This window comes from Bubalus kerabau, chromosome 15, assembly GCF_029407905.1.
Source record: "Bubalus kerabau isolate K-KA32 ecotype Philippines breed swamp buffalo chromosome 15, PCC_UOA_SB_1v2, whole genome shotgun sequence".
Classification (NCBI taxonomy): Eukaryota; Metazoa; Chordata; class Mammalia; order Artiodactyla; family Bovidae; genus Bubalus; species Bubalus kerabau.
The window spans coordinates 23,868,371-23,888,716 of NC_073638.1; the positions used below are offsets into that span (position 1 = coordinate 23,868,371).

At 53.7% G+C, this 20,346-nt stretch overlaps 1 protein-coding gene across 1 annotated transcript; it reads left to right on the plus strand.

Moving 5' to 3' along the window:
* Nucleotides 1-2,044: 2,044 nt before the first annotated feature.
* ANKK1 (ankyrin repeat and kinase domain containing 1) lies at nt 2,045-15,380 on the plus strand. The gene is given in 13 exon segments (XM_055547907.1): nt 2,045-2,138; nt 2,141-2,200; nt 2,203-2,224; nt 7,954-8,269; nt 9,699-9,850; nt 10,094-10,138; nt 10,712-10,848; nt 10,851-10,871; nt 12,007-12,130; nt 12,778-12,806; nt 14,076-14,177; nt 14,180-14,437; nt 14,440-15,380. Coding segments are annotated over 13 exon segments (2,301 nt in total).
* Nucleotides 15,381-20,346: the final 4,966 nt, after the last annotated feature.

Genomic DNA, 20,346 nt, shown 5'->3' on the forward strand with positions numbered 1-20,346 from the left:
ATAAAAGAGCTACTGATCCTGGGACAAAGTTAAGGCTCAATAGTGGCACGATCTCCAGGCCAACCTTCAGTTCTCCACTCTGCCCACCAGAGTTCACCCTGGGTGGGACAGGCAGGTCAATTGTTACGGGAAGAGCAAGTGCCCCAGCTCCAGCCTGGGGTTCCTACTCACCTATCACGCCCATGCTGTTCCCCAGGAGTCTGGAAGGAGTCAAGGATGGACTCAAAGGCAAGCATGTCCTCCTGTGGTAGGTGGGCTCCTCAAACTTGAGGATGGTCACTCTGGGAGGTTCCCTGTGGACTCTGGCTCACCTTCCCGGTTGCAGGTGAGAAGTGACCTACCCTGCACTGCCCTGTGACAGTTCCTTTAGCACCACCTGGCCTGGAATGGCCCTGAGAGAGCCACCTGTTTAAGCACTTATAATTTTCCCTGCTCTCGGGGTCTCGCAGGTGAGAGGGCAAGCCCATGGACCAAAGACCTAGAGGCACCCCCCACCCCTACTCCAGGCTCAGCACCGGGTATCCTCTATCCTCACTTTATCCCCAGAGGGACCAAGGGACCTCCCACGGTGGATGCAGGGAAGGAGGAAGGAAGTAGGGAGTTAGGAGAAAGGAAGGGGAGTCCACCCAGATGTGCTTCCCTGGGCCAACCCCTGGCCCTGCCCTTGGCTGACTCCCCCCAGGACGGCTTCCCCTCCCCCCCAGCAGCCACGTTGGCCTCTGCAGGTGCATTTTCTCCCTTGCCTGCCCCAAGTCTCTGCACTGAGCCCTTGGCCTGGTTCCTCCACAGCCCCACGCTGCTCTGAGGTCCTCGGCTCCTAGGTTGCCCCTCCTCCCAGCAGACGGGGACCCCAGTATGCTCCACATGCTCCCTGAGCCTCACCTCTGACCCCCACCCCCACCCAGCAACAAGCCACCCCCAGAACTGGACCAAAGAATTCACCTCCCCGGGGTGATCAACTCCAGCCCCGGTGCTCATCCTTCTGAGGCTGGGGCCAAAAGTCATGCCAGGAAGGGGAACTCCCTTGACAGAGCTCCAGTCCCTCACCCCAAGGGTCCTGACCCCGTTGGGTGGCCTTTTGCATGCAGAGACTGACTAACAAAAAGTCAACCATAACAAAGGGAGCACTAAGTCAGTCAGGCCAACAGATTCAGACCAGAAAATCTCCCGTTACAACTTTTTTACTCCGTATTTGTTATGAAGGGGTGGGTTCCAGGTCCCCACACTCTACAATGGAGACCCCCAGCACAGCCCTGAACTTTTTATAAACCCTCGGGACATACCGAGTGTCTGCCTGCGATGCGGGAGACCCAGGTTCGATCCCTGGGTTGGGAAGACCCCCTGGAGAAGCAAATGGCAACCCACTCCAGTACTCTTGCCTGGAAAATCCCATGGAAGGAGGAGCCTCATAGGTTACAGTCCATGGAGTCGCCAAGAGTCGGACATGGCTAAACGACTTCACTTTCTTTCTTTCTTTCAGGACATATATGAGTTGCATAAATGAATGAATCAACTTCCGCACAGAGTTAGGTCTACATCAAAGAGGACCGAATGGTCCAGTCCAGACTCCTCTTCCAACTTCAGGATGCCTTCCTCTTGCAGCCCCTGCCCAGGCTCGAGCTGGGGGAGGGGGGAAAAAAAAAAAACACCACAGGCCGAGACTGAGGACGTGTTTGAGGGCGGGACGCCCCGGGGCGGGGCAGGGCCTCTCAGGGTGCTGCGCGGGGAGGGTGCTGCGCGGGGAGGGTGCTGCGCGGGGAGGGTGCTGCGCGGGGAGGGTGCTGCGCGGGGAGGGTGCTGCGCGGGGAGGGTGCTGCGCGGGGAGGGAGCCCCCTTCCTTGACTGGGCTGCCATCGCTGCCGGGGCCTCAGGGCTCGGATGGGTTTCCTCAGCCTTCACAGGGCAGGGCCGGTGTCTCCTCACTCCAGAGCGGGCAGGAGGGAGGGCCGCCGCCTGCCCAGCGGCCCCCTCAGAGACCCGCGGCGCAGGGAGCAGCCCGGCCCAGAGCGCGCGGGGCGCCAAGAGCACGGGCCGCGCCGACGCCATGGCCGCGCGCGGGGAGCGGCGGCCGGGCGGCCTCCCCGCCTTCACCCGCGACGACTTCGAGGCCGACCGGCGCCGAGGGGCGAGCGGCCGCTTCGCCGGCTGTCCCAGGCTCCGCAGCAGCGCCGGCGGACCGAGTGCGCCGTGGAGAGCTCCCCGGCCTCCCGCCCGAGGCCCCCAGGCCCCCGCCTGCCTGCCCGCCCCGCCCCGCTCCTTTGGCCGAGCTTTCAATTCCTTTAGGGAAGGGGAAACAGAGGCCCGGGGAGCGAGGACCAGGCAGCCGGTCTGAGACTGAGCATGGTCCTTTCCGCCTCTGGAAACTCTGTCCAGTGGCCTGACCTCCCCCAGGCACAGCCTGCCTCTTTCCATCGTCTCTGACATACGCTCGGCTCTGTCTGTGGACCCAGACCTGTTTGTTGAAATCCACGGAGGTCAAAAGTGAGCAGGAGCTACCGGCAAGATGCCTTTGTTCAATCCGACCTCCCTATCGGGTCTGGCCTCCTGTTTTCCAGCCTCACCTTCCTTCGGGGTGTCGGCTCTGGGTGGCCCTCTGCCGCCCTCCTACCCACCCCTGAACCCACAGGGCAGGCAGGCAGGGCTGGGTTTGCTGAGGAGCTGTGGCGCTTGGCTCAGTGATGCTCTGTGACCTGGGGGGAAGTGCCTTACCCCCTCTGCCAGTGCAGGCTGGAGGGGGCTTGGAAGGTGGAGGCTGCCAGCCTACTGGCCTGAGAACCTGCCCAGCCCACTCATCTACCAGCTCTCACACTGGCACTGCCAGTTGCCCAAGCCTGACATGCTACAGTCTCTGCCGTTTTTCTCTCCGGCTCCTCCCAAGTCCCATGGCCTCTCCCTGGAAGACCTCCTTTTCCCTAGTGCTACCTCTCCCGCAGTGCTTCCAGCCATCTCTGCCTTCCCTCTGAGATGCAGCTCCAGCCCCATTCCTACCAGACTGGCCAGTACTTGGCTGTGCACGGGCTCCTGGCGCAGCCGTGAAGGAGACACTTTGGGATGTGAAGTCTGAGATGATCACCGTGTCCTCCTCCCAAGGCTCCTGGGATATCAACTGGAGGTCCTTGGGGGTGTGGGGGACAGTGTGGCATCTTTTTTGGACATTCTCTATGGTCACTACGCAAGCTCCCAAGACACAGCCTCGCATCCCACATGGCCAAGTTCCTTTCTAGTTCCCAGACCCCTTCCTGCTTAACAAATAAGGGCAAAGTGAGACAGTCCCAGAGTCACCCATCTAACTCCCTCAACATCCTGGCTTGGGAGTAGAGTCAGATCATTCTAGAATCTGTCCAGATCATTTACAGCCTTTGAAGCAAAGAGCAAGAGGAAACAGATGGCATTGATAAGACTACTCAGGAGACATTGACAGTAACCCCCATCTCAAGTCCCTTCCCAATCCCAAAGGACTAAGAGATTTATTTACAGTAATTAGCACCTGCCACCTGTGGAGTGCTCTCCTAGGAGTTTTATGAGTATGACTTCACTGGATCCTCCTTCCATCTTTTCATTCATTTGTCCTCTTGATGAATGTTTATTGCTCACCTATTATGTGCCAGGTGCTGTGCTGGACCCTAAGATATAATGAATATAATGATGAATGCAACAGATATGCTTCCATGATGACTCAGTGGTAAAGAATCCACCTGCCAAAGCAGGAGCTGCAGGAGACCTACATGAAAATCTAACAATGCTTATAATTCTGTTTTTGCTTATACATTTGTTATAACGCTTATAACAAATGGATAAGCAGAATGTCACAGGAACGCTTCTGCTCTTTGCGTGGGTCGATATCCTAGGGTTTGTACCCAGATGCCTTTAAAAAACAACTACCAAAGCCATTTGAGCAGTCCAGCTTATACTGAACTCACGAAAAATTAAAGCAGGGTAGGGTTTTATTGCTGAAGGAGGGTATGGCAACTCACTCCAGTATTTTTGCCTGGAGAATCCCACGGACAGAGGAGCCTGGTGGGCTACAGTCTACGGGGTCACAACGAGTCAGACACAACTGAGTGACTAAACACACACCACACACAGTTGATTAACAGTGTTGCGTTAGTTTCATGTGTGTGGCAAAGTGATTCACTTATACACGTGCATATATCTTTTCTTTCTCAAATTCTTTCTCCATTTAGATTATTGCAGATATGAATATTGAGCAGAGTTCTCTGAGCTATACAACAGGTCTTCCTTGGTTATCTTTTTTTTTTTTTAAGATTTTTTTGGATGTGGACCATTTAAAAAATCTTTATAGAATTTGTTACAATATTGCCTCTGTTTTATGTTTGGGTATTTTGGTTATCTATTTTAAATGTGTGTGCATTGTGTGTGCTAAGTCACTTCAGTCATGTCTGACTCTATGCGACCTTATGGACCGTAGCCTGCTGGCTCTTCTGCCCATGCAAGATCCTCCAGGCAAGAATACTGGTGTGAGTAGTCATGCATTCCTCCAAGGGAATCTTCCTGACCCAGGGATCAAACCTTCATCTTTTAGGTCTCCTGTATTGGCAGGAGGGTTCTTAATCACTATCTCCACCTGGGAAGCCCACTATTTTAAATGTAGTAGTGTGTATATGTGGAGAAGGCAATGGCACCCCACTCCAGTACTCTTGCCTGGAAAATCCCATGGACGGAGGAGCCTGGTAGGCTGCAGTCCATGGTGTCGCTAAGAGTCGGACATGACTGAGCGACTTCACTTTTCACTTTCATGCTTTGGAGAAGGAAATGGCAACCCACTCCTGTGTTCTTGCCTGGAGAATCCCAGGGACGGGGGAGCCTGGTGGGCTGTCGTCTATGGGGTCGCACAGAGTCGGACCCGACTGAAGTGACTTAGCAGCAGCAGCAGCAGCAGTGTGTATATGGGGCTTCCCAGGTGGCACTAGTGGTAAAGAACTTACCTGCCAATGCAGGAGATGTAAGAGACACAGGTTTGATCCTTGGGTCAAGAAGATCCCCTGGAGGAGGGCACAGCAACCCTCTCCAGTGTTCTTGCCTGGAGAATCCCATGGACAGAGGAGCCTGGCGGGTTACAGTCCATGGGGTCGCGAAGAGTTGGACATGAATGAAGCGAATTAGCATGCAAACATGCACTGTACTGTATATGTCAATCCTAAACTCCCAGTTAATTCCTTCGCCCTTCCCCCAGATGCTCGCTGTATTTTGAAGGTAGCACTGATGGCATGTGCCGAGGAGCAGCTTGTGGGAAGGAGAGGAAGAGAGGAGTCCAGGATAATCAAGATCTTTGAAGAGGGATGGAGCCCATTCACTGAGATGGAGAAGGCTGAGCGGGGAGTGGGTTTGAAGAGAGAATCGGGAGTTCCGTTTTAGACACTTTAAGTGTGAATACCCAGCTGGAGATGCTGAGGTTGCCTGGAGACCCTGGGACTGGGTCTAGTTAGTGATCAAGTAACAGAACAGGAACCTGCAAAGGAGGGACCAATCCCGCGCCAAGAACAAAAAGTTGCCTGTAGGCTATAGTAATAACTGATCAGTGAGATATTAGGACCGGAAACCAGATGAAAGGGTGGGGGAGGGGAGGAAAAGAGAGAGACAGTAGGTGTCGCAAACACTCTCAAGCAGTCTAGGTGTCAAGGGGAGTTGTGCACGTCCCTATTGTTCCCATTTTACAGTTAACAGGCTCAAACCCAGAGTTTGCTTGTTCGAGGTCATACAGAGATGAAATTGGGATTGGAAAGCAAGGCAGTGCAGCCCCAGATCCCGTGATTTTTCCACCTCGTGATGGATGTCTTCTCAATTCTTATGATCTCAAAAGGACAAGAAGAGACAGATTAAAAAAAATACCTTACAGAGGTTGGGGGAGGGGCGGGGAGCTCTCTTGAATAGTAGGGAAGACAAGAAGACCTAAATCCGGACCAGCCAACCTGTCCAGTTGCGGGTGTGGGGGGAGCAGGTGCCTTTTCCTGGAGGTGAGGCAACTCTGGCTGGCTTCCCAGGGAGGCCCTATGAACACATTTCCAGCAGCCTTTGACTGCAATGCCACTGCAGCTTTGCAAATACTTTGCTTTTTAAAAAAATGTCATTTCTCCTTAATCTTCATCCCCACCATCCCCAAGCAATCTAAAACAATTTGCATATTTGCTGTTCTGTGGGCATGGACAGTGAAAAGAGCGAAAGGTTTTGCAAATGCTTATTCTGTAAGGCTTTCCCTTCAGTCTTGACTTCAATTCAGCAAAGATGCCTTGTGCTATGCGTGGCCGTGTGCTGTGATGAGTACAAAGATGAATAATTATAGTTCATCTCCAAAATGGAATCCCATACAGCCATTACAGAGCTCGCTTCAGGAGAATAATGATTCAGAACATGCTCCCGCTACCCTGACAGGGAAAAGCAGGTCAAAAACAGCCCACACTATGTGATGGCAAGGGAGAGTGGAGGAGGAAAGAGGGCCAGGGAGGGAGAAGAGGAGAGAGGCTCCTTGCAATGTATTGTAAAAGAATATAGTAAATTATTAACAGAGGCCAACTCTAGAAGGTTGGGTTACTGATGATTTAATTGGTGGGGGGAGGGGGGCATGCCATGTGGCTTGTGGGATCTTAGTTCCCCAGTCAGGGATTGAACCTAGGTCCCACAGTGAATGCGCTGAGTGCTAACCATGGGACCACCAGGGAATTCCCTAATTTTCTTTACTAGTCCCACGATATTCTACAAGGTATGTGTGTGTACACACATATACATATATATATATTACTTTCATAATAAAAAAGGCAATAAATTATATTCTTCCATATTTTTATTGAAGTATGGTTAATTTATAGTGTCATGTTAATTTCTGCTATAAGCAAAGTGACTCAGTTACATATATATATATATATATATATATACACACACATGTTTTTTCTAAATATTCTTTTCCATTATGGTTTATCATAGGATATTGAATATAGTTGTCTGTGCTATAGTAGGACCTTATTGTCTATCGTTTCTATATATAAAAGCTTACATCTGCTAACCCAGCCTTCCACTCCATCCCTCTCTGAACCCCCTTCCCCTTGGAAACCACTGGTCTGTTCTCCATGTCCATGATTCTGTTTCTGTTTCATAGATAAGTTCATTTTCATCATATTTTAGGTTCCACATATAAGTGGTATCATTTATCTTTCTCTTTCTGACTTCAGTTAGTGTGATAATCTCTAGCTGCATCCAGGTTGCTGCAAATGGCATTATCTCATGTTTATGGCTGAGTAGTATTCCACTGTATATACGTACCACATCTTCTTTATCCACTCATCTGTTGATGGATGTTTACGTTGTTTCCATATCTTGCCTATTGTGGATAGTGCTGATATGAACATAGGGGTGCAGGTATCTGAGTTATAATTTTGTCTGAATATATGCTCAGGAGTGGGATTGCCGGATTGTTTGGTAGTTTTTAGCTTTTTGAGGAACCTCCATACTGCTTTCCCCAGTGGCTGCACCAACTTACACTCCCACCAACAGTACAGGAGGGTTCTCTTTTTTCCACATCCTCTCCAGCATTTGCTATTTGTACACATTTTTAATGATGGTCGTTTTGATTGGCGTGAGCTGGTACCTCAATAAATATTTTAAAACAGACGCAGAAGGTATGTTTGGTCCTCCATGGGCTTGTGGTCTCCTGTGGGAGATAGACATATATAGGTAGCCAGAATAAACAGCAGACTTTTTGTGGCTGCTTCTGTAGAATGGGCTGACTTCTAAATTGACAGCCTCCTTCACTTCCTGTTTTGTTGCTGGACCCTAATCAGAGCATCCTTTCGCATCTCTCTGTCCTCCCCCACCACCTCGCAAGCCCCTAAGGGGGTCTCTGCGTCTGTGCAGCCTGGCCTCAAGCCTAGTTTGTGTGTCCTAGTTCCTCTTGTAATTAAAGGTCACCAGCTTCCATATTTCGCTCCTCTTTCTCCATAGCTCTGATGTGAACTGCCTCATTGAAGCAGCAGCCAAAATGGAGAAGATCAAGTTTCAGCACGTCGTGTCCATCTGTGGGGTTTGCAGGCAGCCCCTGGGTGTTGTGATGGAGTTCATGGCCAACGGCTCCCTGGAGAAGATGCTTCCCACTCACAGCCTTGGCTGGCAGCTCAAGGTCCGCACCATCCATGAGACCAGCCTGGCCGTGAACTTCCTCCACAGCATTAAGCCACCACTGCTCCATCCGGACCTCAAGCCAGGCAACATCCTCCTGAACAGCCGCTTGTATATCAAGGGGAGGACCCATCTGTCCCCTGTCAGTCCACAGTCTTCTCCACGTAAGCTGGATTATCTACTGCCTGGTTGGCCTGTCAAAGAGTTCTAAGCAGCTCCCTTCGTGGACAAATACTAAAGGCAGGGATCACACCTAAAACAGATGGATGCATAGTGAAATTTGGTGCATGAAACTGCATATCAGGATGCCTGCAATAACCCTCTTTGGACCTCAGTCTTCCATTTCTAATGTGGACAGAATCATCTCTATCCCATTCTTTGATTCAAGTAAGGATGTGTGTAAATGAAATGTTTTTAAGAAGGGTCATGATGACCTTTTTTTTGTTTGTTTTTCAGTTCCTAAGACATGTTACACTTTGATTTCTGCCTTGGAACTTTTGCATATTCTGTTTCCACTGTCAAAAACAGCGTTCCCCCACTCCCTCCTTGTCTAGCAAAGGCCTACTCATCTTTCAGCTCTCAGCTTAAATAACACCTCCTCAGGGAAGTTTTCCTTGATCCACTCCCACATGCCTCTGTTATACAGCCTCACTGTGTCTGTCTCTTCACATCGCTAACCCCAATTTAAGTATATAGTCATTTATGAAACTGTTTCATTAGTAACTCTACTCCCTGTTTGAATAACCACTTAGGAGAGTAATGGGTGTGGGGGGTTCATCTTTCATAGAAGAAATGGGTTTCTCTGGCCACATTGTGTCTTCACTGTGGTTTGTGGGCTCTTTGTTGTGGCCCGGGGGGCTTTCTTTAGATGTGGGATGCGGGCTTCTCCTAGCGGACCGCTAGAGCACACAGGCTCAGCAGCTGCAGCTCATGGGCTTAGATTCCCCACAGCATGTGGGATCTTGGTTCCCCAACCAGAGATTAAGTTCACGTCCCATGCATTGGAAGGTAGATTCTCAACCACTGGACCACCAGGGAAGTCCCGGTTTCATCTTTCTTATCTGCTGCCTGATTCTCAATACCCAGCCTAGTTGGAATTCAGTGAGTTGGCAATTGGTATATGAATGAATCGATGGATGGAAGCAGAGTGTGGGCTAAATATACATGGTGTCAGTGCTTCAGGGCCCATGGAAGTGGGATGAACAGAAGCTCACCAAAGGCAGCAACTTTATCCTCGGGTCCTTTGGGTAATGGCCACACCTACCAAGTACTTACTGTGCACCAGGCACTGTTTTAAGTGCTTTTTGTATATTTCCTCATTCAATGCTCATAACAGTACTACGAGTTAAGTTCTGATATTATTCCCATTTTATAGATGAGGAAATGAAGGCTCTGAGAAGGTAACTTGTCCGAGGTCATCCTGTCGTCCATGGTAGCTATGGGAGACAGCCTGTGCTCTCAGTGGCTACACAACACTGGAAATGAGGAAGGCGGGAGGGATAGGAACTCAGGCAGCTTTCTGGAGGCAAAACCGTATTGCCCTTCCATCCCCACCCTGGGCTTCCTTCCAGGTTTCAGACTTTGGCCTGTCCAAGAGGATGGAACAGTTGACCCAGATGTAGTGCATCAAGAGGTCAGCTCTGCAGGGCACCCTCAGCTACACCCCCCCTGAGATGTTCCTGGAGAGTAACAAGGGCCCAGGGCCCAAATATGACATGTACAGGTGGGCTGGAGGCGGGGCTCCAGGCCACATACCCAGCAAGCAGCTTGTCACCACGCTGCCTGGACCCCAAGGCGCAGAGGGCAGGACAGGGGTGATGTCTGGCCCTGCCCTGCCCATGTTGGGGGAGAAGGAGGGGTGCAGCGGGACTCCGGCCAGAGAGGCTTTGCCTGGGATTTTGTGGTCCACGGGGCCCCTCTGGCTGGATAGAGGAAGTCACTCGGGGCACACTTGCCCTGCCTGCAGCTTTGGGATCGTGATCTGGGAGATGCTCGCTCAGAAGAAGCCCTATCCAGATAGCAGGCGGCATTGGCACCGTCAGATGGGGAACTGGAAGGGACTGTGAGAGGCTGGGGGTTGGAGGGGGCGGGGCAGGTGTAGGTTTATGTTGGGGACTTCACCCTCCTACCTTCCTCCCCCTGTTTCTAGGGCTCACACGTCGGTGGAAGAAAGGGCAAACTTCAGCCCAGACCATGCTTTCTGCCTCTGATTCCTTTGCTTCAAAATATTCTTTCCTATCTCTCCCACCCCCAGTCCTGCCACGGTGTCAGGTAAACAGACTGGCAGGGAACTTGGATAATCCAGCAAAGTTCAAAATCAAAGCCTGTAACTAGGCCTGCCAGTCAGTCCAGCTGCCTTTGGACAGCAAAGGCCCACAGTGAGAGGTCACGGCCAGTTCTGGCCTGGGAGGATCTGGAGCTGGTCCAGAGACCCAGCTGCTCAAATCTAAGCCTCAAGTCAGTCTGCAATCTAGGTATTAACGCACTGTGCATTTATGGAGCCCCTGCTGTGTGCATGGGCAGAGCCCCAACCTCCCGCCCAGCCCCTCTGCCTTCCCTCGCCCACACAGTCTGGGCCTCCTCTCACAGGCTTCAGCATCATGACCATCATCATCCAAGTGGCCGCAGGCAGGCGGCCCTCCCTGCAGCCTGTCTCAGATGAGTGGTTGGCTGAGTCCCAGCAGATGGTGGAACTGATGAGGCTCTGCTGGGACCGGGAGCCCAGAAGAGGCCCTGCTTTCCAGGTTCTCACCAGACTGACCTAGACGAGGATTGGAGAGCTGGGGTGCCCACGGGCCAGGAGAGATGACCAAGGCCCCAAGCCACTCCCAAGACTTGCAGGGAGAGCCCTGCATGGCACTAGGGCAGAGTCTGCTCCATAGTGTGGTGGGAGGTGGGGGGATGGCAGAGGCAGCTGAGGGAGCAGCCAGGGGCAGCTGAGGACTGTGGTCTGGTCTCTTTGGCTTAATGTGTACCCTGTGGGAGGTAAATTAGAAAACCCTCATTGCCAGAAGCTAACTGGGCCTGGCTCTGCTGCTTCTGAATCTCTTGGCCTGGGTCCTCTCAGGCTGCAGTGTCCTCATTTGTAAAATGTTCCCAGACCATAAGCTCACAGGCATGGATAGATGTTGCAATCATCCACTCCTCTAGGGATGATGTAAACACACACTTGTGTGTAAGTGTGAGCATCTTAGAGATTACCTAGTCTTGCCCTTGTATTTTATGGAAAAGGTCTACCCTCAAAGGGCTTCCCAGGTGGCATTAGTGGTAAAGAACTTGCCTGCCAATGCAGGAGACATATGAGACGTGGGTTTGATCCCTGGGCCAGGAAGATCTCCTGGAGGAGGACATGGAAACCCACTCCAATATTCTTGCCTGGAGAATCCCGTGGACAGAGGATCCTGGTGGGCTATAGTCCATAGAGTCTCAAAGAGTCAGACATGACTGAAGCAATGCTCAGGCGCGTGCATGCACACACACACACCCCTCCAAGGCAGAGTCCCAACTTGCCTGCTTCCTGATGCTCAAGTGTGGGTGCCCTTGAGGCCAGGGCTGGGTTTGGGGAGGAGGTAGAGGGAAAAACATTTAAAATGGGGAAGAACTGCTGGCCAACCGGCGGCCTCTTTTGCTGTGTCTATGTTTCTTGGGGACTTCCCCGTAGCTCAGATAGTAAACAATCTGCTTGCAACGCAGAAGACCGGGGTTCAATCCCTGGGTTGGGAAGATCCTCTGAAGAAGGAAATGGCAACCCACTCCGGTATTCTTGCCTGGAGAATCCCATGGACAGAGGAGCCTGGCGGGCTTCAGTCCCTGGGGTTGCAAAGAGTCGGACACGACTGAGTGTCTAACACTACACGACACTACTGTTTCTTGGAGCAGACATCATAGAGGAGACAGACATGCTGCTTTCGCTGCTCCAGAGTCCAGTGGCCCACCGTGAGAGCGAGGCCTTGGCCGGGAAAGCGTCCTGCCGGGGGAGCGGGCAGCAGGCCGGCCAGGGGAGGTGCGGACGTGCGAGGTCAGGGCCTCATCTCTGGCGGGCACTGAGAATGCGCGCATATGTGCGCGCCCCACGAGGCTGCCTGGCTGAGGGGCAGACGGGGACCAGACTCAGTGCATGCTCTGCTGGCCAAGCCACACAGACACTCAGGGATACCTTTTCCTAATTTGCTAGAGGGTGCTCTGAGCGCTGGTGGTGGCCGCGGCCCTGAACCCCTGAGAAGGACATGCCCTCCCTGACGCATGTGGGGTTAAACAGGGCCCGTCCTGCAGAAGGCGCCCGCAGCTCTTCCCTGTCTTCCCGCCCTGTCCGTCAGCATCATCCCTGATCCGCTGTCCTTACCCTCCTCACCTGGGAACCAGCCATGAGCTAGTGCGGGGTTCCGGGCTGAACCCACAGGGCCACCACCCTGCCTTCCCTGTGGCCCAGGGGGCAGCCGAGGCCCTGGGCCACTCTTTCTTGGGCAGGGCGTCCCCAGCTCAGGGTCTTCCCCTAGACACAGCTGGTGGCGGGCATGAGAGAGGAGGAGTCTCCTGGTGCAGGGTGGGAGGAGAGTCCTCAGAGGCGAAGGGAGGAGGCGAGGCCGACAAGGACCAGAACCTCCCGGCTCTCATCTGATCTGCCCCCTGTCTTCCGGTTCCCCAGGTCAGTGAGGAGATCTGCCAGGAGCTAACAGACTCTTGAGAATCCCTTGGACTGCAAGGAGATCCAACCAGTCCATCCTAAAGGAGATCAGTCCTGAGTGTTCATTGGAAGGACTGATGCTGAAGCTGAAGCTTCAATACTTTGGCCACCTGATGCAAAGAGCTGACTCATTTGAAAAGACCCTGATGCTGGGAAAGATTGAGGGCAGGAGGAGAAGGGGACGACAGAGGATGAGATGGTTGGATGGCATCACCGACTCAACGGACATGGGTTTGGGTAAACTCAGGGAGTTGGTGATGGACAGGGAGGCCTGGTGAGCTGCAATTCATGGGGTCACAAAGAGTCAGACACGACTGAGCGACTGAACTGAACAGACAGCGGTGAGTCCAGACAGGTCTCAGCTGGAACCCCAGAACACACAGCGGAGGAGAAAGGGGACTCAAACCATATCCTCTGCCATCCTCCCTGGCCTACCCTTCTCTCCAGGCCTGGAGTCTGTGTTCCCTCTCTGGGCACCCGGCCCTGAGTTCCAGAGAAGCCCGTGCCCATGGGGAGCCTGGCTCTGCTTCCCCTTCAGGACTGTGTTCTTTTGAGGCTGGACTCCTCCCTCCCTGGCCCGGAAAAGGGAACATCAGTTTTCAATCCTGATGGCATAATGGAATTTCTTGAGGGAATGAAAGAGTACCCGATGCCTGAGCCACCCTAGAATAATTGACTCAGAATCTCTTGTGGTTTGGTCTGAGCAGTGATTTTCATTTGTTAGTGGGTTTTTGTTTTTTTTTTTTTCGTTTTGGAAATTGTTGCTTTTAATTCTAATACACCACTGGGTAAAGCAGGAAGAAATGGGTCCCTGAGCACCTCGGGAGGAGTTCACAGAGCGCCACCACAAATTTATCTTCAATTTGCATTTATTTACTTTGTGCCAGGCACGTCTCCAGAAGTTCGTACCTACAGGATTTGTCTTCAAGATGGTAGCACGAGGTGGGCATTGTTTGTGTCCTCCTTAGGGATCAGGACCCCTAGGCTCAAAGAGGCAGAGAGCACGTGGTGCTAAGGGGTGGAGTCAGGGTTTGCTTCCGGACTGACCTCTTTCTGCCTCATCCTTACAGGAAGAACTGCCAGACTCAGCTGCTGTCTAGGGCGGTGGAGCCTGAGTAGAGATCCGGGATCTAGGGAAAGGACCTGCACTCACCCCATCCAGGAAACTCTGTTCCTGGATGGTACTTCCAGGAGATAGGGGAATGACTGAGATGACCCCTGGACAAAGTCAGAGGTCCTTTTCTCAATCTCGTCTTCCTCCCAGCAGACTCAGGAGACTATTTGAAGCGGGTCCTGCATCTCTCAGACAGTGAGAGCCTGGTCCCTAGCGATGAGCAGGTGTGCATCTATGAGAACAAGGTCACCCCCTCCACTTCCTGCTGGCCTGGGGCTACCTGGAGGGAGTGAGGCTGCTGCTGGCCCACGAGGTGGACGTGGACTGCCATACAGCCTGTGGCTACCCACCCCTCCTTATCGCTGCCCAGGACCAGCAGGCCGACCTCTGTGCCCCGCTCCTGGAGCACGGCACCGACACCAACCTGGCAGATGAGGACAGCTGGGCCCCCTTGCGCTTTGCAGCCCAGAATGGGGACGACCACTCCACCCATCTGCTCCTGGACCAGGGGGCCCACCTGATGCCCAGGAGCACGAGGGGTGGACCCCACTCCACCTGGCTGCACAGATCAACCCTGAGAATGTGGCCCGGCTTCTGGTCTCCCATCAAGCTGACCCCAACCTGCGAGAGGCTGAGGGCAAGACCCCTCTCCACGTGGCCGCCTACTTTGGCCACGTCAGCCTGGTCAAGCTGCCGACAGCCCAGGGGGCGGAGTTGGATGCTCGGCAGAGAAACCTGAGGAGGCCACTGCACCTGGCAGTGGAGAGAGGCAAAGTGAGGGCCACCCAACATCTGTTAAAAAGTTGGGCGGCCCCTGATGCCCTCGACCAGAGCAGCTACAGCCCACTGCCCACCACGCCTGCCAGGGGCAAGTACCTTATCTGCAAGATGCTGCTCAGGTATGGGGCCAGCCTGGAGCTGCCGACCCAGCAGGGCTGGACACCCCTGCATCTAGCAGCCTACAAGAGCCACCTGGAGATCATCCACCTGCTGGCTGAGAGCCAGGCAGATGTGGGGGTTCCTGGAGGCATGAACTGGACCCCCCTGCACCTGGCTGCCTGCCACAAGGCGGAGGTGGTGGTGTCCACCCTGCTGAAATGTGGGGCTGACCCCAGTGCTGCTGAGCAGTCAGGCTGGACACCCCTTCACCTGGCGGTCCAGAGGGGGTCCTTCCTGAGCGTCATCCACCTCCTGGAGCACCGTGCGGACATCCATGCCTGAAATAAGGTGGGCTGGACCCCTGCCCACCTGACCACCCTGAAGGGAAACATGGCCATCCTCAAAGTACCAGTCAAGGCTGGCGCCCAGCTGGACATCCAGGACAGCGTCAGCTGCACACCCCTGCAGCTGGCCCTCCAGAGCCAGAAGCAGGACATCGTCGCCTTCCCAGAGGGCAGGGAGCCCTCACTGGCCATTCTGGGCAGATCTGAGCCAGGAGCCCAAACAGAAGTTTAGACCACCTGGGGTCTCCTTTCCTGTAAGGAGTAGAGGCTACTGGAAGTGAACCTGGGCTTCTGGCAGGGCCCCTTCCCTGTGCTTGCCACCTGTCCCTCTGATCTTGAGAGGAGACAGGAACCTGGTCCCCTGGGTGGTGGAGGGGCAGGGAGACATATGCTGAGATTGTAGCCGTGGAAGGGGCCCCTGACTGGAGACCTCCTGTCAGCCCCTCCTCCATGTGTATCTCAAGCAGACTCTCAGCCTGCTCCTCACTGCATCCGGACTCAAGCCCGCACAGTGAGCTCCCTCTATTCCCAGATTCCTTCCACCTTTAATCACTTGCCCCCAAACTCGCAGGAGCCCTTGCATCCTGGAACTTTCTCTGAAGAAGGAGGGAGGCACGGAGAAGAGGGAAGCGCTCCCTCCCAGCTCATGTCTGTGTGACTGGGGCAGGGTCAGGAGAGACAGACGCATGTGTTTGTAGAAGGGCAGATGCTAAAAGTTCAGAGGAAATGTCCACTTCCAGTTGAGAGCCCTAGCCAGCCCCCTGTTGCTGCCCTGACCACCTCCCTGGCGGCCCTGGTCCCAGCGGCCAGGTCTGCTGTACAGTCTCCTGTGGGGGACGGGAGCTTCTCATGAGTGATCCTACATGGGACGTTGGTCCCTGTCCCCCCAGCCTCGCCCTCACTCTGTCCAGTTAGATGACCGAGTTTCGAATCTGACTTCAATAAAGCTGTGTTTCTGAGTAACTCCCAAGAGGTGGACTGAGCTATGGGGCCAGGTTGATATGGGGGCCAGTAGTGTTAGTACGGGGGGGGTGTGTGTGTGTGCCCATGTGTGTTGAGTGTATGATGTGTATGTGTGAGTTCCCACCGGAGAGGAGGCAGAGCGCAGGTGTTGGGAAGTGGAGGGGTGGTGATGTCACCTGGGGGCGGGGTGGTGATGTCATCTGAGGGGTGGGGTGGTGATGTCACCTGGTGGGGTGGGGGTGGTGATGTCACCCGGGGGCCGACGTGCAATTCTCTGGGCTCAGTGCAGGGACTTCCTCCTGGGAAGCGGCTCAGGGAGCTCGGTCCTGCCCAGTCAGCTGCCTGGCCTGGTCTGCTGGTTGGAGCAGGGCTGGGACTGCTCACACTAGCCTTGTGTGACCCAGCCTAGGCTCGCAGCCGGTGGCTTCTGTTTCCTCTCTGGCTCTGCTAGGGCTGGCCCACTGTTGGGAGGGGGTGGGCCAGGACTGTGGGTGGGGTAGGGGTGCCCTAGGGGTCCTATCCAGCTTCTTTCTCCCTCTTCATGATGCCGGAGCAGCCCCTCCAACTCAAAAAGTCTTAGTCATTCAGTTGTGTCTGGCTCTTTGAGACCCCATGGACTGTAGCCCCCCAGGCTCCTCCGTCCATGGGATTTTTCCAGGCAAGAATATTGGAGCGGGTTGCCATTTCCTTCTCCAGGGGATCTTCCTGACCCAGGGATGGAACCCAGGGCTCCTGCATTACAGGCAGGCTCTTTACTGTCTGAGCTACCGGGGAAGCCCCCTCCAACTCAAGGATGTTTGCAATTGTCAGAGAAGAGAACATCTTCCACCCCAAATGAAACGGGAGGGGAGAGCGCCGGGCACAACATTTAAAAGAATGACATAACCTGAGGACACGCCATCGACATTGAAACCAAATGGGTCCAAGATGGCGGAAGAGCCAACTTCCACTAGACCTTGAGCCTCAATATAGGCTTACGGTAACACATCAGCAAGCTCAGTGACATACCCACCTGACGTACCCTGACGTTCTGAGGCCAACCATCAAAGAGCAGGTGGTGGCCCAATTCCTGGAAATCACTCCCCCCAGTTCCTGGAAATCACTCCCCCCAATTTCTTCCCCAAATAGTTGGAATACTCCTCCTACTCATTAGCCTATGAAATTACCCAGCCCTTAAAACTAACCATACCATATTTTGAGGCCGTTCTCACCTTCAGAGATGAGCCACACTCTGTCTGTGGAGTGTAAGTGGGCCTGGTTGGTTTAAGTCCCGATCTGAGTTACGTGGTTTCACAACCCCTAACGAGCTACAGCCCCAGGCCTGCCTTTGCGTGCCCCCCTCGTGGGCTGCTGCAGCCTCTGCTCCAGGGGTGGAGCAGAGGACACCTGTTGGTCCCACGTACATGCCGAGTGCAGGGGTCCTTTCTAGCAATGCTGGCAGCAACGTGTCTCCTACGCTGTGGTCTCTGGATCGTGGTACCAGCCTCACGGGCCCTGGACACTTCCCCCCACACAGACCACGGTCTACCGCAGAGAGCCCTGGGAGCTGCTTTGAAAGGGCTTGTGCCCTGGAACACAGGTTATAAATCAAGCCTGCATATTAGGACCTCCTGCGTGAGGTGTGCAGGGTGAGGAGGAATGTAAGAGTTTTTAAAAAACCTGGCCCCACCCTTGAGCAGTTAAACCAGCACTGACCCCACCCTAAACCAGTTAAACCTAAACCAGGGTGGTGGTGGTTTAGTCGCTAAGTCATGTCAACTCTTGGGATCCCATGGACTGTAGCCTGCCAGGGCTACCTCTGTCTATGGGATTCTCCAGGTGAGAATACTGGAGTGGGCTGCCATTTCATTCTCAATGAAGATCTTCCCCACTCAGGAATCAAACCCGGGTACGCTGCATTGCAGGCAGATTCTTTACTGACTGAGCTATGCCCTTGAAAGGGGAGTCGCTCAGTCATGTCCAACTCTCACAACTCTTTTGAGACCCCATGGACTGTAGCCTATCAGGCTCCTCCGTCCATGGGATTTTCCAGGCAAGAGTGCTGAAGTGGATTGCCATTTCCTTCTACAGGGGATCTTCCCGACCCAGGAATCGAATCTGGGTCCCCCACATTGTGGGCAGATGCTTTACCGTCTGAGCCACCAGGGAAGCCCGAGCTATGCCCTTCAGTTCAGTTCAGTTCAGTTGCTCAGTCGTGTCCGACTCTTTGCGACCCCATGAATCGCAGCACGCCAGGCCTCCCTGTCCATCACCAACTCCCGGAGTTCACTCAGACTCACGTCCATCGAGTCAGTGATGCCACCCAGCCATCTCATCCGCTGTCGTCCCCTTCTCCTCCTGCCCCCAATCCCTCCCAGTATCAGATCCTGGTATCAGCTGGAGAACAGCCAAGGCTGAGGATAACCGCCAGGGGGCGTCCTGTGGTTCTTCTCTCCGTGCCCTTAGCATCACCGTGAAGACCGTCACTGGCCAGCAGCCCAGGATAGTGGTCTTTTACTCTCCTGGTTGGAAAAGTGGGGACCCTGGGGACCGGGACAGGGTTGCACTCAGTGGACTGTTCCATCCGCCTGCTCCCTGCTGGCTTCCTGCCCATCCTCCTTGGGCAAAACTTGAAGTTCCAAATGCCCCTGGGAGTTGTGTCTCTTCTAGAACATGCTGGAGCAAGAAGAGGGAAAGAGGGGACATGACACTGTTTGTTTCTCCTCACACCCTGAGGTCTAAGTTTAGCTCCACGCCTAGAATTCTGCACAAGCCAGAGAAAGGGTGTGGGGCTTCATGTTCAAAGCCAAGTGAGTTCAGATCAATAGTCAAGAGAGAACCACAGAAGGGCAATAGCATCTGGCTTATCCTATGGGGAAGAGTCTGAGGGGAGACTTTGAAGAACCAAGTTAGAAAAAGTAAATGATTTTTTTTTTGTTTTTGCACCTATTGTCCCATAAATGCTGAGGATCCCACAGAGATGCAAACAGGACTATCCCTAGGATTCATTTCAGCTCTGATGATCCCAGGGTCTAAACGGTGATTCCCCAGACCCTTGCTTTCTCTACTCTAATGGAGTTCTCAGTGTCAGGCCAGCTCCAGCCAACACAGCCTTCTCATTGCTTACTAGCACCTTCTTCTCCCTTCCCAAGCCATCCCAAGCCAGACAGACACAGACCCTACAGACACACACAGCTTCTACCCTGAGTGCCATTTCAGCACAGATGCCTTCAAGAGGTTTCCTAGGGATTTTTAGAATTGCATTTTACTAAGGCCCTTGACATTCCCAAGGAGAGGATCTCAGTTGAATTTCAAACCTGTTTAGGGGAGACTGGGGAGGAGGATAGGAACCTTTGATTTCCTACCGGACGTTTCCACGCGGGGGTCCTACAGACCCTTAAACTCAGTGTCCCAAGCGGAACCCCCACAAGCCCTGCTCCTTGCCCTTGTCCCTCACCTAGTTGTCGTTCAGTCACTGAGTCGTGTCTGACTCTTTTCGACCCGTAGACTGCAGCACGTCAGGCTTCCCCGCCCTTCACTATCTCCCAAAGTTTGCTCAAACTCATGTCCATTAGATGGATGTGCCATTGAGTCATTTAGTTGTGGGGACCCCAGCCAATCTAGGAGTCTTTCTAGACCAGCACTGTCCAACAGAACTTTCCAGGAGAACAGAAATAATCTGTATCTGCCACTAACTCCACGTGCTGCTGAGCACTTGAAATGTGGCTGATGCAACTGAGGGATCTGATTTTTAATTTCAATCTGTTAAATTTGAGCAGCCACAGGTGGCTTGTGCACAGACAGGGGGGTCTACCCTCCTCTTCCTCTCCCCTCGCCCCCCAGCATCCAATCAGTTACTAAGCTCACCAGGAAGGGCTTTCCGGGAGCTGGGATGTTGGAGGACGACAAGGACATAGCAGACAAGGGGCAAGGTCTGGACTAGCTGGAAGGGGTGGGGACCCCAGAGGCTGGGGAATGTGAAAGAGCAACGGACCTGTTTGTGGGTGTGGACAGCCCAGCGGAAGAGCAGATGGTGGGCGAGAGGGTGGGCACTTCACCGGGAGACCTTGACACCCTTCCTAATTCCAGAGCTTGGACTCAGCGTGCGGGGGAGTTGGGAGCTGCGGTCACTCCACCAAGAAGGAGGATGCCATCAGAACAAACCATGCCTTCCAAAGACCCCTCACCACATGCAGGAGGAGGAAAGGGGTGATGGAGAAGGGAGTCCTCCTGTGAGGGGCCCTGGAGTCTGGCAG